This window comes from Nerophis lumbriciformis, linkage group LG33 (assembly GCF_033978685.3).
Source record: "Nerophis lumbriciformis linkage group LG33, RoL_Nlum_v2.1, whole genome shotgun sequence".
Classification (NCBI taxonomy): Eukaryota; Metazoa; Chordata; class Actinopteri; order Syngnathiformes; family Syngnathidae; genus Nerophis; species Nerophis lumbriciformis.
In genome coordinates this window covers 16,162,501-16,180,000 of record NC_084580.2, presented here as the reverse complement: position 1 = coordinate 16,180,000, position 17,500 = coordinate 16,162,501, and the positions used below count along the sequence as shown (strand labels likewise).

General features: G+C 41.4%; 1 protein-coding gene across 3 annotated transcripts in view; it reads left to right on the top strand.

Annotated features, from left to right (window-relative positions):
* Window positions 1-17,500, top strand: part of ccser1 (coiled-coil serine-rich protein 1) — a 397,790-nt gene that overhangs the window by 137,607 nt on the left and 242,683 nt on the right. For all 3 annotated transcript variants that reach the window (XM_061929002.1, XM_061929001.1, XM_061929003.2), the window contains exons 7-8: window positions 564-741; window positions 11,741-11,818. In XM_061929002.1, the coding sequence (XP_061784986.1) occupies window positions 564-741; window positions 11,741-11,818 (256 nt within the window). The remainder of the gene's footprint in view (window positions 1-563; window positions 742-11,740; window positions 11,819-17,500) is intronic.

The window sequence follows — 17,500 nt, the reverse complement described above, 5'->3', positions numbered from 1 at the left end:
TGATTTTGAAGGTTAAAAACTGATTTTCAAGGTAAAAGATTGATTTTCAAGGCACAAACTGATTTTCAAGGCAAAAACTGATTTTCCAGGTAAAAACTGATTTTGAAGGTTAAAAACTGATTTTCAAGGTAAAAGTTGATTTTCAAAGCAAAAACTGATTTTCCAGGTAAAAACTGATTTTCAAGGTTAAAAACTGATTTTCAAGGTAAAAGTTGATTTTCAAAGCAAAAACTGATTTTCCAGGTAAAAACAGATTTTCAAGGTAAAAACTGATTTTCAAGGTTAAAAACTGATTTTCAAGGTAAAAGATTGATTTTCAAGGCACAAACTGATTTTCCAGGTAAAAACTGATTTTCAAGGTTAAAAACTGATTTTCAAGGTAAAAGTTGATTTTCAAAGCAAAAACTGATTTTCCAGGTAAAAACTGATTTTCAAGGTAAAAGTTGATTTTTCAAAGCAAAAACTGATTTTCCAGGTAAAAACTGATTTTCAAGGTAAAAGTTGATTTTCAAAGCAAAAACTGATTTTTTGGGGGGGCTGTTCTTTTCATTCTTTCTCTTTAGGGAGCCCCGACGTCCGACCAGCTTGCAGCCCGCCGACAGCAGTAGCTCGGCTGTGCTCTCGGGGAAGGATGATGAGCACCTACCTTCAGGGGTGGAGACCCTGCCGCTGCGACTGATGCAGCAGGACTGCACTGCCGTCAAAACCCTTCTTTTAAGACTGAGGCACACCCTGCAGGAGGTGGGCTTATTACATCAAATGCATGCACGTTGCTTAAACTAAATGGTGAACTGAGGTTGCAGTGTTTTTGGTGTCCTTCTACTATACTTGAAGGGTCCTTTTAGGTTGTAAAAGCAGGACGTTTTTTTTAAAACAGCAAGGCTACGGGAGTGTAGGATATACACTATATTCAGCCACCCATCCAAATGATCAGAATCAGGTGTCCTAATCACTTGGCCCAGCCACAGGTGTATAAAATCAAGCACTCGGGCATGGAGACTGTTTCTACAAACATTTGTGAAAGAATGGGCCGCTCTCAGTGATTTCCAGCGTGGAACTGTCATAGGATGCCACCTGTGCAACAAATCCAGTCCTCGCTCCTAAATATTCCTAAGTCAACTGTCGGCTTTAGTATAAGAAAATGGAAGAGTTTGGGAACAACAGCAACTCAGCCACCAAGTGGTAAGCCACGTAAACTGACAGAGAGGGGTCAGCGGATGCTAAAGCGCATAGTGCAAAGGCTTTCTGCACAGTCAGTTGCTACAGAGCTCCAAACTTCATGTGACCTTTTAATTAGCCCACGTACAGTATGCAGAGAGGTTCATGGAATGGGTTTCCATGGCCGAGCAGCTGCATCTAAACCATGCATCACCAAGTTCAATGCAAAGCGTGGGATACAGTGGTGTAAAGCACGTCGCCACTGGACTCTAGAGCAGTGGAGACGTGTTCTCTGGACTGATGAATCACGCTTTTCCATCTGGCAATCTGATGGATGAGTCTGGGTTTGGTAGAACGGTACATTTCGGACTGCATTGTGCCGAGTGTGAAATTTGGTGGAGGAGGAATTATGGTGTGGGGTTGTTTTTCAGGAGATGGGCTTGGCCCCTTAGTTCCAGTGAAAGGAACATTGAAGGCTCCAGGATAGCAAAACATTTTGGACAATTCCATGCTCCCAACCTTGTGGGAACAGTTTGGAGCGGGGCCCCTTCCTCTTCCAACATGACTGTGCACCAGTGCACAAAGCAAGGTCCATAAAGACATGGATGACGGAGTCTGGTGTGGATGAACTTGACTGGCCTGCACAGAGTCCTGACCTGAACCCGATAGAACACCTTTGGGATGAATTAGAGCCAGGCCTTCTCGACCAACATCAGTGTGTGACCTCACCAATGCACTTTTGTAAGAATGGTCGACAATTCCTATAAACACACTCCGCAACCTTGTGGACGAGTTGAAGCTGTAATAGCTGGAAAAAGGTGGACCGACATCATATTGAACCCTATGGGTTAGGAATGGGATGACACTTCAAGTTCATATGTGAGTCAAGGCAGGTGGCCAAATACTTTTGGCAATATAGTGCACCTGTATTTAGTGATTACATCTGGATTTTAATTAGCTTGATTTCAGCTCCATCAAATCACATTCACTCTCTCTCTCTCTCTTTATCACCTTCTGTAATTTAATCAGTATCCAGATAAGACTTGGCTTGTAAAGTGCATTTGACGCAATTGTACCCCCGAATTTGGTTTGAAGCTTCAATCTTTTCAACATTTTATCAAAGTAATCTATTCTTTAAAAAAATGATTTTTGGTTCAATTTGGTTCTGATTCACATGTCGCACCTGAATATCCATAAATGTGTCAGTTTTGTACATTTTACGCTATCCTTGAAAAATACTGACTAAATTTCCCCCTATTAAATGAGACATACCGTATTTTTCGGACTATAAGTCGCAGTTTTTTTTCATTTTTTGGCCGGGCTCCAGTGCGACTTATATATGTTTTTTTCTTGCTTTATTATGCATTTTCGGCAGGTGCGACTTATACTCCGGTGCGACTTATACTCCGAAAAATACGGTACATGGCAAAAGAGTAGGAGACGGTTCTAGTTGTCTCACAAAAAGCATCCATTAGCGTTGTGTCATCAAAAACGGGTGACTGACCTGCACCAAATATAGCTTTAATACCCATCCTCACAAAAATATGTATAAAAGCCTGACCAGGCCCCGGCCACACATTGTGGAACTATTAGCGCCTCTAAACTATGATCAAAGCTCGGCGAGAAGACCCTTTCCATGAATTACAGCCCACGTGGCTTTCTCCCTCGCCGTTTACTCCCAGGACTTCTGCGGAGACATGAAAATGATGAAACGATAATTAGGAGTGAGAGAAACGGAAAGGAAAAGGAAAGAGCAGACCATGACTATAAAATGGCAGACAGCACATTGCCCTCTCTTGCGTCCTCTTTTGTTGTGTCATCACCGTCCAAATTCAGTTAGCTTCCATTTGTGGATGGGCCGCCTCCTCGCCGTTTTATTTGCTTGACCTTTTCCTCGTCGGGCGCCTGGCACTTCTCTTTAGCGTTTATGCTAAACGGTGCCGTTTTGTAAGGGTAAAAACAAACAGGTTGCATCAGTTTCAAGACAAAAAGCAATAGACGACACGCAGATGTCACAGCACACCAGATAACACTAGCGGGCTTTTCATACCCCTCTTCTCTTCATCACTGTCAAGAGTCTTATACGGGTAAAAGTTATGTTATGTATTAGAGATGCGCGGATAGGCAATTATTTCATCCGCATCACAAAAGTCGTCAACCATCCGCATCCACCCGAACCAACATTTTATCAAAACCACACCCGCCCGCCATCCGCCAGTTGTTATATATCTAATATAGACGATGCAAGCATATTAGTGAGGTTATAAAGCTTTTGCCTGTTAAAGAAAGGAGACTGATCCAATGTAGCAGAGACATTCAATTAATATATCTTGGCCACGCATTAGTGGCTAAGATATATTAATGCGTGATAATATTATTTATCATTATTATAATATTATTGTCATTTCCATTAAGAAAGTGTTGACTATTGTTGCCAATGCCCTCAGATCAGGAGTGCGTTCCTCACACTTTGTATGTGCAGTTGCAGAAAGCAGAACGAGGCTTTTAAGAAGTTAAAACAATGTTTTAAAAAGACTAGGCCTATATTTTCGTTAGGTAAAAAAAATTTTCTGTTGTTAACGTTATAATGCTCAAATAGGGACGAGGGCGGGGTGCACAGTGAAGCAGTGAACAATTTCGCGACAAAGATGAACCTTTATTGATTGATCTGCAGCCATGACAAAATATCAGACAATCTCCATTGTCAACGACAGGCAGGAAAATAAAGATAAACACATAGCCTATGTTGTAGGCATAGGCTCATACGTTTTTAAGTTGAAATAAAAAAATAAATAAAAAATGTGCCTCATAAGCCTTAGGCTGTCAATCACGCGCACAAACTTAAATTATACAATAACATATGTATGTCATCCCTATTTAAACAAAAATAAATTAAATAAATAATAATAACAAATTACCTGCAACTTATTGGCCAAAGCAAATAGCTGAAGGGGGGAAATCAAACCCATCAGACTGCACTTTATCATCAAACTTGAATTATAATGAAAATAGACGGTCACGACAAACAAACCAGGCTAAATAGCCTTACATTGTCGCCAATCGGAGATGCGCTTCACTTGAAAGCGAGGCCAAATAATTATTCACACATAGTAGTATATCTCGAATAGAAAAAAAACCACAATAAACAATGCAATTGCCTTAATTCCTTTGCATTGTAGTGCGCCCAAACAACACGTAACCATCAAAATTATTTAGCTGACCGAACTCAATATAGGTTAGACATGGGCTTATTTGGTATAGCCTATAGGTAACGTAGGCTAATTCGTTTAACATATCCAACCGTATGTCTACTTACTTTTTTTTTTGTTAGCACTATGCAGGAATAAAATGGCATCTACAGTGCCAGGATTCATGCGAGAGCGCCTGGCCTCTAAAATGTGCCCTGCTGCGCTGAAGGAGCGCTCACTTGCGCCACTTGTTGCTGGGACGCGGTGCCTGATGAATAATTGACTGTTTCAAAGAGTGCTGCTCGTTTTTCGTATGTGGGTAACAACATTTAACTATGTATATATATTTCCGAATTGGTTCAACCGCCAACCGCCCGCATCTATTTGAAATCTATTTTTACCCGCCCGACCCGCGGTTTATCCGCGGTCTCCGCGGTTGTGTCCGCAAACCGCGCGTCTCTATTATGTATGCATACTTGCCAACCTTGAGACCTCTGAATTCGGGAGTTAGGAGGGGTGGAGGGTGGGCATGGTCGGGGGGGCGGGGCCGGGGCGGGGTTAAGGGGGGAGGAGTATATTTGTAGCTAGAATTCACTGAAATTAAAGCGATGAGTGTACCCCGCCTTCCGCCCGATTGTAGCTGAGATAGGCTCCAGCGCCCCCCGCGACCCCAAAGGGAATAAGCGGTAGAAAATGGATGGATGGATAAATAAAGTACCGTATTATTTGGACTATAAGTCGCGTTTTTTTAATAGTTTGGCCGGGCTCCAGTGCGATTTATATATGTTTTTTTCCTTCTTTATTATGCATTTTCGGCAGGTGCGACTTATACTCCGGTGCGACTTATACTCCGAAAAATACGGTATTTCTTATATATATATATATATATATATATATATATATATATATATATATATATATATATATATATATATATATATATATATATATATACATATATATATATATATATGTATGTGTGGGAAAAAAATCACAAGACTATTTCATCTCTACAGGCCTGTTTCATGAGGGGGGGTACCCTCAATCATCAGGATATATATATATATATATATATATATATATATATATATATATATATTACAGATGTCCGATAATATCGCCGTACCGATATTATCGGCCGATAAATGCGTTAAAATGTAATATCGGAAATTATCGGTATCGTTTTTTTTATATTATCGGTATCATATTCCCACTTGAAGCCAAACCACCGGCAGACGATGGACCCCATGCTGTTTTTCTTGGGAATTAATTCTTCCTTCATTTGTTACCAGATTCGCACCTTCTTTCTCTCGTATTACCACTAACTTTACCCATGCCGCTACCTCTCCGCTCCGCGAGGGCGTATACGTATGTCACGTATGTTAGAAGGTGCGCTTGTTTTACGTCTCTGTGAGAAGTAGAGACAACAAAGAGTGATAAAAGCCTGTAGTCTAATGCCCGCAGTTAAAAGCAACTGCGTGAGAACGTATACTCGAATATCACGATATAGTCATTTTCTATATCGCACAGAGACAAACCCACGATATATCCAGTATATTCGATATATCGCCTAGCCCTAGGGCCAACACAGATAGACAGACACCATTCACACTCACATTCATACACTAGGTACCATTTATTACTCAAATTTTTGCTTGTACTTTAAAGGGGAACATTATCACAATTTCAGAAGGGTTAAAACCATTAAAAATCAGTTACCAGTGGCTTATTTTATTTTTCGAATTTTTTTCAAAATTTTACCCATCACGCAATATCCCTAAAAAAAGCTTCAAAGTGCCTGATTTTAACCATCGTTATATACACCCGTCCATTTTCCTGTGACGTCACATAGTGATGCCAATACAAACAAACATGGCGGATAAAACAGCAAGCTATAGCGACATTAGCTCGGATTCAGACTCGGATTTCAGCGATTCAACAGATTACGCATGTATTGAAACAGATGGTTGTAGTGTGGAGGCAGGTAGCGAAAACGAAATTGAAGAAGAAACTGAAGCTATTGAGCCATATCGGTTTGAACCGTATGCAAGCGAAAACGACACGACAGCCAGCGACACGGGAGAAAGCGAGGACGAATTCGGCGATCGCCTTCTAACCAACGATTGGTATGTGTTTGTTTGGCATTAAAGGAAACTAACAACTATGAACTAAGTTTACAGCATATGAAATACATTTGGCAACAACTTGCACTTTGAGAGTGCAGACAGCCCATTTCAGGCGCGCTAAGAACATATATTTTTCCACGATTTCAACACTCAGGTTAACCATACCGAAATAGACACAAAATACTGCATTACACAAGACTACCGGAATGTACTCAAATGATTGAAAAAACTAAATGTTTTTAAGCTAAATTATTGGTAAACACAGTTTATGTATAATCATTTACGTAAAACCGCGAGTAATGAATAAAGTTTTCATCAATTAATATATTCTGTAGACATACCCTCATCCGCTCTCTTTTCCTGAAAGCTGATCTGTCCAGTTTTGGAGTTGATGTCAGCAGGCCAGGGAAGCTAGGGTCGATAGGGGGTTTAGCTCGCTCGTCTGCGGGAACAAACTGCCGCCATTGCTTGCCGTGCTACCGAGGCCCCTTTGTCCCTGAATAGCTCACACACTCCGGCAGATTCAATGGGGGTCTGGCGGCAGATTTCTTTGACTTTATCGTTGGAAATGCATCTGCTTTGAGTGTCGCAGGATATCCACACATTCTTGCCATCTCTGTCGTAGCATAGCTTTCGTCGGTAAAGTGTGCGGAACAAACGACTGACCATTTCGTCGGCTTTCCCCACAGCCTCGTATTTTGAACAAATTTCGTCCAATTTCTTTGGGCCACTGGTGCAACTTGAATCCGTCCCTGTTCGTGTTGTTACACCCTCCGACAACACACCGACGAAAGTGAGAAAATGGCGGATTGCTTCCGAGAGCGAATAATAGAAAGGCGTTTAATTCGCCAAAATTCACCCATTTAGAGTTCGGAAATCGGTTAAAAAAATATATGGTCTTTTTTCTGCAACATCAAGGTATATATTGACGCTTACGTAGGTCTGGTGATAATGTTCCCCTTTAAAACAATTAGCCAAGAGACAGCTCTTATATCAAAACACTCTTAAGTTGAGATACCACTGTTCAGTACTATATTTGTCAAACATGGATTTTTGGTTACCTATGAGGCCCGTGTCTGCCTTAGAATACCCCATACCCCCCCCAGTCCCCCAGCAGTTAATTCAGTTGGGTGCTCCAGAAGAACATATCTAAAATGCCGTGATCCATGCGTTGCTTGATTGTTGCCTAACACAACCAATCCCCATTTGTCAATGTCAGCTGTGGATCCAAGCATGACGGTTTGATGGCGCCTTTTGTTACAGCATACTCTCACAGTCTTCGGGGCGTCTGCTTCTATCCGTCCCAGTGACTCTTAACCTCCCCCGAGGCGGCTGCTTGACTGGCGGAGACGACTCCTTCTGGCTTCTTCTTCTGCCAAACGTTTTCATCTTTGTCAATTAAGCCGCGAATGATAACGTTTGCGGTGCATCAGTGTAATACAAACAATTATCATCAGATTGACTCAAACAATCTTGCCATTTCTAAGTCCTTCGAGTTTAAACTAACACACCTTTACATATGAATGTGATTAAAGGGGCGTGTCAGACGACAAGACCTGCGTTACTTTTAGGGGCAATTTAATCATATTTTGACATTTTTTGCCCCTGGCTTGTGCAAGTCATTACATTTTGAGCTTTTAGGCCGGTACCCCATCCCTTCCCCTACACCAGGAGTGTCAAACTCAAATACAGAGTGGGCCAAAATTTAAAACTGAACAAAGCCGCGGGCCAAGGTTGAACAAATTAACCTTTTAATAGGGACCCAAACAAGTTTTGCATTGAATATTGAACAAGCAAGGCTTATTTAACTTTATAGTGACATGCAAAATCGAGTTTCAAATAATAATAATAATAATTAAAAAATATCAATGGCATATCAAATACAATTTAAATAGAAATTGAATGCCTCTTTTCTATTTGCAGCCTTCTGAGGTAAATATCAACATTAACTTTTTCCAAAGGCTAATAAATTAGAAAAAAAAATAACAATGAATAAACCAACAATTCAGGACTTTAAACTGCTCAGTTTGCAACACACTGATCTAATCTGATGTGCCCAAGCCAGATACCTGGCATCTTTTCTTGGATGCTAGTTCATTAATGTCGGGGCTCAGGCTTTGAGCTGAGGCAGCCTACATTATCGAACGAAGGTGTTCATCAGTCATTATATCTCGTAGTCCACCCGGACCACAGTCTTGGGGGCGTGCCTTAAAGGCACTGCTTTTAAAGGGGAACATTATCACAATTTCAGAATGGTTAAAACCATTACAAATCAGTTCCCAGTGGCTTATTATATTTTTCGAAGTTTTTTTCAAAATTTTACCCATCACGCAATACCCCTAAAAAAAGCTTCAAAGTGCCTGATTTTAACCATCGTTATAAACACCCGTCCATTTTCCTGTGACGTCACATAGTGAAGCCAACACAAACAAACATGGCGGAAAGAACAGCAAGCTATAACGACATTAGCTCGGATTCAGACTCGGATTTCAGCGGCTTAAGCGATTCAACAGATTACGCATGTATTGAAACGGATGGTTGTAGTGTGGAGGCAGGTAGCGAAAACGAAATTGAAGAAGAAACTGAAGCTATTGAGCCATATCGGTTTGAACCGTATGCAAGCGAAACGCAACGCATACTTGATCAATAGCGATACAGGTTACACTGAGGGTGGCCGTATTAACAACTTTAACACTTAGAAATATACGCCACACTGTGAATCCACACCAAACAAGAATGACAAACACATTTCGGGAGATCACGCGCACCGTAACACAACATAAACACAACAGAACAAATACCCAGAACTCCTTGCAGTACTAACTCTTCCGGGACGCTACAAAATACACCCCCCGCTACCACAAACCCCCCCCCCCCCCCCCCCCCGCCCCCCCCCCCCCCCCACACACACACACACACCTTGTAGCGTCCCGGAAGAGTTAGTGCCGCAAAGGGTTCTGGGTATTTGTTCTGTTGTGTTTATGTTGTGTTACGGTGCGGATGTTCTCCCGAAATGTGTTTGTCATTCTTGTTTGGTGTGGGTTCACAGTGTGGCGTATATTTCTAACAGTGTTAAAGTTGTTTATACGGCCACCCTCTGTGTAACCTGTATTGCTGTTGATCAAGTACGCGTTGCATTCACTTGTGTGTGCATGCAGAAGCCGCACATATTATGTGACTGGGCCAGCACTCGTTGGACTGGATGGAAAGCGGACGTGACGATTTCCGGGAGGGGCACTGAAATTTGGGAGTCTCCCGGGAGGGTTGGCAAGTATGAGAATTAGCGGGCCAGAGTTTGACACCCATGCTCTACACACACTCACAAACACACGTTATTCTAAGCCCTTTTTACTTAGACCACACCTAATTGGCGGGACAGTCTTGCTATATAAAGCCTATGGGACACGAGTGACCTTAAAGTGAATGTGTTTGTGTTTTCAAAAGGCCGAACGATAGACGGAAGACAAGCGTGCCTTGTCTCCCTCCATGAGAACGGGCATTGATCACCAGTGGCACATTTAGGGCCACATCACACCTGTAATTCTAGGAGTTATTGCTTTTTTTTTTTTTTTTTTTTTTTTTTTAAAAGGTCACCATACCTAATAAAGCACTGAGTTTATGCTGTTCCAAGAATGGACGTGTCTCAAGGGTACCTTTTTTCTAAGGTGGAAGTTGCCAAAATGTGTCCCAAGTATGAGAGATTTAGCTTTGATGGCTTCTTTTCTTGGAAGGCATCGCTCAAACTGAACTCATTTGAACTCAGTGGAAATGAGACTTACCTCTTTCTGACAATGGTAAATGAAATTTGGCAAAGTCATTATGATTATAACCTTATAATTATAATATTTTACATTATAATTGTCCTTTATAAACTTATGTCCGAACAACATAAACCCATTAAAGGCCTACTGAAATGCGATTTTCTTATTTAAACGGGGATAGCAGGTCCATTCTATGTGTCATACTTGATCATTTCGCGATATTGCCATATTTTTGCTGAAAGGATTTAGTAGAGAACATCGACGATAAAGTTCGCAACTTTTGGTCGCTGATAAAAAAGCCTTGCCTGTACCGGAAGTCGCAGACGAGTAGCGTGACGTAACAGGTTGTGGAGCTCCTCACATCCGCACATTGTTTACAATCATGGCCACCAGCAGCGAGAGCGATTTGGACCGAGAAAGCGGCGATTTCCCCATTAATTTGAGCGAGGATGAAAGATTTGTGGATGAGGAAAGTGAGAGTGAAGGACTAGAGGGCAGTGGGAGCGATTCAGATAGGGAAGATGCCGTGAGAGGCGGGTGGGACCTGATATTCAGCTGGGAATGACTAAATCAGTAAATAAACACAAGACATATATATACTCTATTAGCCACAACACAACCAGGCTTATATTTAATATGCCACAAATTAATCCCGCATAACAAACACCTCCCCCCTCCCGTCCATATAACCCGCCAATACAACTCAAACACCTGCACAACACACTCAATCCCACAGCCCAAAGTACCGTTCACCTCCCCAAAGTTCATACAGCACATATATTTCCCCAAAGTCCCCAAAGTTACGTACGTGACATGCACATAGCGGCACGCACGTACGGGCAAGCGATCAAATGTTTGGAAGCCGCAGCTGCATGCGTACTCACGGTACCGCGTCTGCGTATCCAACTCAAAGTCCTCCTGGTAAGAGTCTCTGTTGTCCCAGTTCTCCACAGGCCAATGGTAAAGCTTCACTGTCATCTTTCGGGAATGTAAACAATGAAACACCGGCTGTGTTATCCGGCACACCAGTCAGGGGGTGCATTCTACGGCGGGGGTGCGTTATCCGGCACAACACCTGCCGCAATACACCGCTTCCCACCTACAGCTTTCTTCTTTGCTGTCTCCATTGTTCATTGAACAATTTGCAAAAGATTCACCAACACAGATGTCCAGAATACTGTGGAATTTTGCGATGAAAACAGACGACTTAATAGCTGGCCACCATGCTGTCCCAAAATGTCCTCTACAATCCGTGACGTCACGCGCTGACGTCGTCATACCGAGACGTTTTCAGCAGGATATTCCGCGCGAAATTTAAAATTGCACTTTAGTAAGCTAACCCGGCCGTATTGGCATGTGTTGCAATGTTAAGATTTCATCATTGATGTATAAACTATCAGACTGCGTGGTCGGTAGTAGTGGGTTTCAGTAGGCCTTTAAAGCTGTTTTTATCGAAAGCATGTATTATTTCTGCATGTTTTTTTATTATGTTTGTCTCATTTTACAGAGTACAGAAACAAGTCCTGCCAGCAGTCTTCAGTCTCTACCCATAAGCCCTTGCAGTGAGAAATCCCTCCCATTTAAGGTAAACCCATTGCAGCACTCTATACATATGCAAACACGTAGATGAAGAAGCCATGTTCTCCCCAGAAACTTCCCGTGTAAATACAATGGAAGAAACTCCAGTCTTCAAAACAGTTTCCCCCCTCAGAAAGTAATTTAAAGTGAAGTCATTTGTTCCAGTGTCAAACTGCCGCTGTTATACAATATTTCAAGTAACATTCTATTATTTTTACCTGTCATACACGTGTAAAAACAGTTTAACCATTGTAAAATAAAGTCATCCATTGAAGACACCTGCCAGATGATCAATAGAAATGGAACAGGCAGGGTGTTTGCAAAGTGATGCGGTCCGCTCATCGTTGTTTGTCGGTATCTGGAATCAATAAGTGTTGTTTAGTGTATAATAAGTGGGTTTACATTAGCATTTGCTTGGCTAAATTGAATTGCGTACTATTAACGTGCCAGGAAGGTCCATTTACTGCAAAATACATTTATGAAGTATCGATTCTGTTTGAGCGGAATACTCAATTTTCTACGTGATGATGGTTTGATTTCCCAAGTAATGTATGCATATATACATATACCTCTGCTAGGAGGTATATGTAATCACCGGGGTTTGTTTGTCTGTCATGATCTGTGGTCTGGATCATGTTTTTGTTATTTTCTGTTAGTTTTGAGACTCTATCGTTCCTGTTTTTGTGCACCCTTGTTTGTTTTAGTTTCCATGGCGACTTATGATTTTCACCTGCCTCTTGCGTTCGGGACACACCTGTTTGTAATCAAGAGACACTATTTAAGCCTGCCTTTGTTGATCACTCGTCCTGGCTTCATTGTTTGTGTCACGCCTATGCAAAGTACGTTTAGTTTGTTTCATGCCATAGTCTATGCTAAGTCTTAGCCTCTCGTGCATTCGGCACGTTTGCCTTTTTGTTGTTTGCCTGTATTTTGGTAGTTGGGTGATTTATGTTAAATAAATCAAATCCTACCTTCACGCATTCGTCCGGAGTCATCAGTCTTGCATTCCGGGAGAACGAACCGCTGTAAGCGGACCCCCGCCGTGACAGAATGAAGCCAGCACGAGTGATCAACAAAGGCAGGCTTAAATAGTGTATCTTGATTACAAACAGGTGTGTCCCGAACGCAAGAGGCAGGTGAAAATCATAAGTCGCCATGGAAACTAAAACAAACAAGGGCGCACAAAAACAGGAACTAAAACTGAAATCTAACAGAAAATAACAAAAACATGATCCAGGCCACAGATCATGACATTGTCTTTCTTTTAGTTAGTTAGTTAGCAACATAACTCAAAAGGTTATGGGTGGATTTTGATGAAACCTTCAGGAAATGTCCGAAAATGGATAAGGAAGAAGCGATTATATTTACAGTGTGACCCAGATAATTTCTACTGTGTTAACTTGTGTTAACGTTAGGAGACTGTAATTCTCTGTGTGGGTATTAGGGTTGTTAACGATAAACCGATGCGACCGCATATCCAGTTGAAGAAGTGCCCGGTTCGGCTTCACCGGTTACAGCCCCCTCAATCGATAAGGTTCAGTTGTGAGTCTTTAGATTAATCAGGTCTAAACACATAAACCGGTTATCGCGCCAAACTAGAAATCAGTTGATGGTTTTTGTCTTTAAAACGCTTAAATAGTGTCTCTTGATTACAAACAGGTGTGTCCCGAACGCAAGAGGCAGGTGAAAATCATAAGTCGCCATGGAAACTAAAACAAACAAGGGCGCACAAAAACAGGAACTAAAACTTAAATCTAACAGAAAATAACAAAAACATGATCCAGACCACAGATCATGACATTGTCTTTCTTTTAGTTTGTTAGTTAGCAACATAACTCAAAAGGTTATGGGTGGATTTTGATGAAACCTTCAGGAAATGTCCGAAAATGGATAAGAAAGAAGCGATTATATTTACAGGGTGACCCAGATAATTTCTACTGTGTTACCCTATTGTTAACGTTACGAGACTGTAATTCTCTGTGTGGGTATTAGGGTTGTTAATGATAAACCGATACATTTATAAATGGTTGATTTATATAGGCTCTGATGAAGGCTGCAGAAGCAAGATAGCCGAAACTTGTCAGGTACAAAACTTTACCTTACTAGCCTATATAAATCAACCATTTATAAATACACATTAGTAGGCTAAATGAACCTCAACATGAAAGAGAAACCGATGCGACCGCATATCCAGTTGAAGAAGTGCCCGGTTCGGCTTCACCGGTTACAGGCCCCTCAATCGATAATTTTCAGTTGTGAGTCTGTAGATTAATCAGGTCTGGTTGATTGATTGATTGAAACTTTTATTAGTAGATTGCACAGTGAAGTACATATTCCGTACAATTGACCACTAAATGGTAACACCCGAATACATTTTTCAACTTGTTTAAGTCAGGGTCCACTTAAATTGATTCATGATACAGATATATACTATCATCATAATACAGTCATCACACAAGATAATCATCAGAGTATAGACATTGAATTATTTACATTATTTACAATCCGGGGTGTGGGATATGGAGAGGGGGGGGGGGGGGTTAGATTTGGTTGGTATCAACACTTCAGTCATCAACAATTGCATCATCAGAGAAATGGACATTGGAACAGTGTAGGACTGACTTGGTAGGATATGTACAGCAAGTAATGGACACAGAGAGAGAGATCAGAAAGTATAAGAAAAAGTGTCTACATACATCTAAACACATAAACCGGTTATCGCGCCGAACTGTCATGTCTGTGTGATCATGTTTTGTTTTAGTCATGTTCGGTTTTGTTTTTGGACTTTTTGTGCACTTTTGTTCGTTTTGTCACCATAGCAACCATTAGTTTTCATCTGTCACGTCACGCACCTGTTTCACGTTTTGAGTCACGCACCTGTTTTCACTAATCATGTCTGTAGTATTTAAGTTCATTGTTTTCAGTTTGTCTTTCTGGCGACATTGCATTTTATGCTCTACACACTCTTCATCCTCTTAGATCATGCTTCATGTCCCATGCCAAAGTAAGTTTTTGTTCCATGTTTATAGTCTTTTTGGTTTCATAGTTTGTTCTCCGCCATTGTGCGCGCCTTTTGTTTACTTCTTTTTGTTTTAGTAATTATAAAATAAAATATGTACTCACATTCCCGTCCCGCCCGAGCCAACTTTCCGTTGCCTTCTGGAAAAACTATACCCAAGGACCAAGTCATGACACAAACTAGAAATCAGTTGATGGTTTTTGTCTTTAAAACGACACGAGAGGCAGGGTTGTTCGTGAAAAGAGTCGCTTGTTAGGTTACTTATATAACTGGAGACGAGAATAGACGTAGATGCATGGTCCGTGTTGCGTGCGAGTCTAGCAATCGGTAGACAAGTTTTTCTTTAAAGGGGAACATTATCACCAGACCTATGTAAGCGTCAATATATACCTTGATGTTGCAGAAAAAAGACCATATATTTTTTTAACCGATTTCCGAACTCTAAATGGGTGAATTTTGGCGAATTAAACGCCTTTCTAATATTCGCTCCCGGAGCGATGACGTCACAATGTGACGTCACATCGGGAAGCAATCCGCCATTTTCTCAAACACCGAGTCAAATCAGCTCTGTTATTTTCCGTTTTTTCGACTGTTTTCCGTACCCTGGAGACATCATGCCTCGTCGGTGTGTTGTCGGAGGGTGTAACAACACGAAGAGGGACGGATTCAAGTTGCACCAGTGGCCCAAAGATGCGAAAGTGGCAAGAAATTGGACGTTTGTTCCGCACACTTTACCGACGAAAGCTATGCTACGACAGAGATGGCAAGAATGTGTGGATATCCTGCGACACTCAAAGCAGATGCATTTCCAACGATAAAGTCAAAGAAATCTGCCGCCAGACCCCCATTGAATCTGCCGGAGTGTGTGAGCAATTCAGGGACAAAGGACCTCGGTAGCACGGCAAGCAATGGCGGCAGTTTGTTCCCGCAGACGAGCGTGCTAAACCCCCTGGATGTCTTGGCTCACACCGTCAAGAGAAGAATATCGACCCTAGCTTCCCTGGCCTGCTGACATGAGGGTATGTCTACAGAATATATTAATTGATGAAAATTGGGCTATCTGCACTCTCAAAGTGCATGTTGTTGCCAAATGTATTTCATATGCTGTAAACCTAGTTCATAGTTGTTTGTTTCCTTTAATGCCAAACAAACACATACCAATCGTTGGTTAGAAGGCGATCGCTGAATTCGTCCTCGCTTTCTCCCGTGTTGCTGCTGGCTGTCGTGTCGTTTTTGTCGGTTTCGCTTGCATACGGTTCAAACCGATATGGCTCAATAGCTTCAGTTTCTTCTTCAATTTCGTTTTCGCTACCTGCCTCCACACTACAACCATCCGTTTCAATACATTCGTAATCTGTTGAATCGCTTAAGCCGCTGAAATCCGAGTCTGAATCCGAGCTAATGTCGCTATAGCTTGCTGTTCTATCCGCCATGTTTGTTTGTGTTGGCTTCACTATGTGACGTCACAGGAAAATGGACGGGTGGTTAAAATCAGGCACTTTGAAGCTTTTTTTAGGGATATTGCGTGATGGGTAAAATTTTGAAAAAAACTTCGAAAAATATAATAAGCCACTGGGAACTGATTTTTAATGGTTTTAACAATTCTGAAACTGTGATAATGTTCCCCTTTAAAACAACACGAGAGTCACGGCTGCCTGCAAAATAATAACCCACAAGATACGTAACGTCAACACCGCAGATTGTCTCCGTGCTGTGCCGTTAGTCAATATTGTAACATCCCAAGGAATAGAGCCTCAGACAGATTCCCAGTTTGTCTTTGTTTATTTTACAAAATGCAACGTTCTCGTACAAAGGGCTCAATCTCTGTGTATTGCTTTGTTATTTTGTCAACTTTCCTTTCCCCTTTTAACTCCACAACACACGCCACTTTCCATTCTTGTCCTGTAAACACAGCTCCCCAGTCAAACCGTTGGCTAGAACCAGTAGGCGTCTGTGACGACACTGACTTCACTTGACTCCTGGAAAATAAATATATTTGACATTTGTTTGCCTTTTTAATCATTTTAATTTGGGGATATATGTCTTGTTTTAAAAAAATAGGATGCCACTTTTTTATAAAGTGCTTGTTTTATATTTGAAGATGAATGTGCCTATGGCTGTTCTCATTTATCATGTTATTGCTATTCTCATGGCATTTAACTGATCAGTTGCCTTAGAAGACGTTTGGCCTCTTATCCGAGTAGTTTTCGTCAGTTCAGGCTCATAGACTTAGCTTCGACAGATCTAGTCTGGGCGCTTTGGTGCCAAGGTCCTAATTATTTATCCTTTAACATGAGGGGGAGTGTATGCACAGGAAGGAATCCCCATGTTTTCTTTGGTGCAAAAAAATCAACAAATGTTAACCATAGAATCGAATCGTTCATATACTAAATCGAATCGTATCAAATCGTTCATACACTAAATTGAATCACATCGAATTGTTCTGTATGATAAATAAATCATTTATGAATAGCATCGTAACCCATGTATCAAGATGCGAATCGAATCGTCCATCACAAAGAGATGTACCGTAATTTTCGGAGTATAAGTCGCACCGGAGTATAAGCCGCACCTGCCGAAAATGCATAATAAAGAAGGAAAAAAACATATATAAGTCGTACTGGAGCCCGGCCAAACTATGAACAAAACTGCGACTTATAGTCCGAAAAA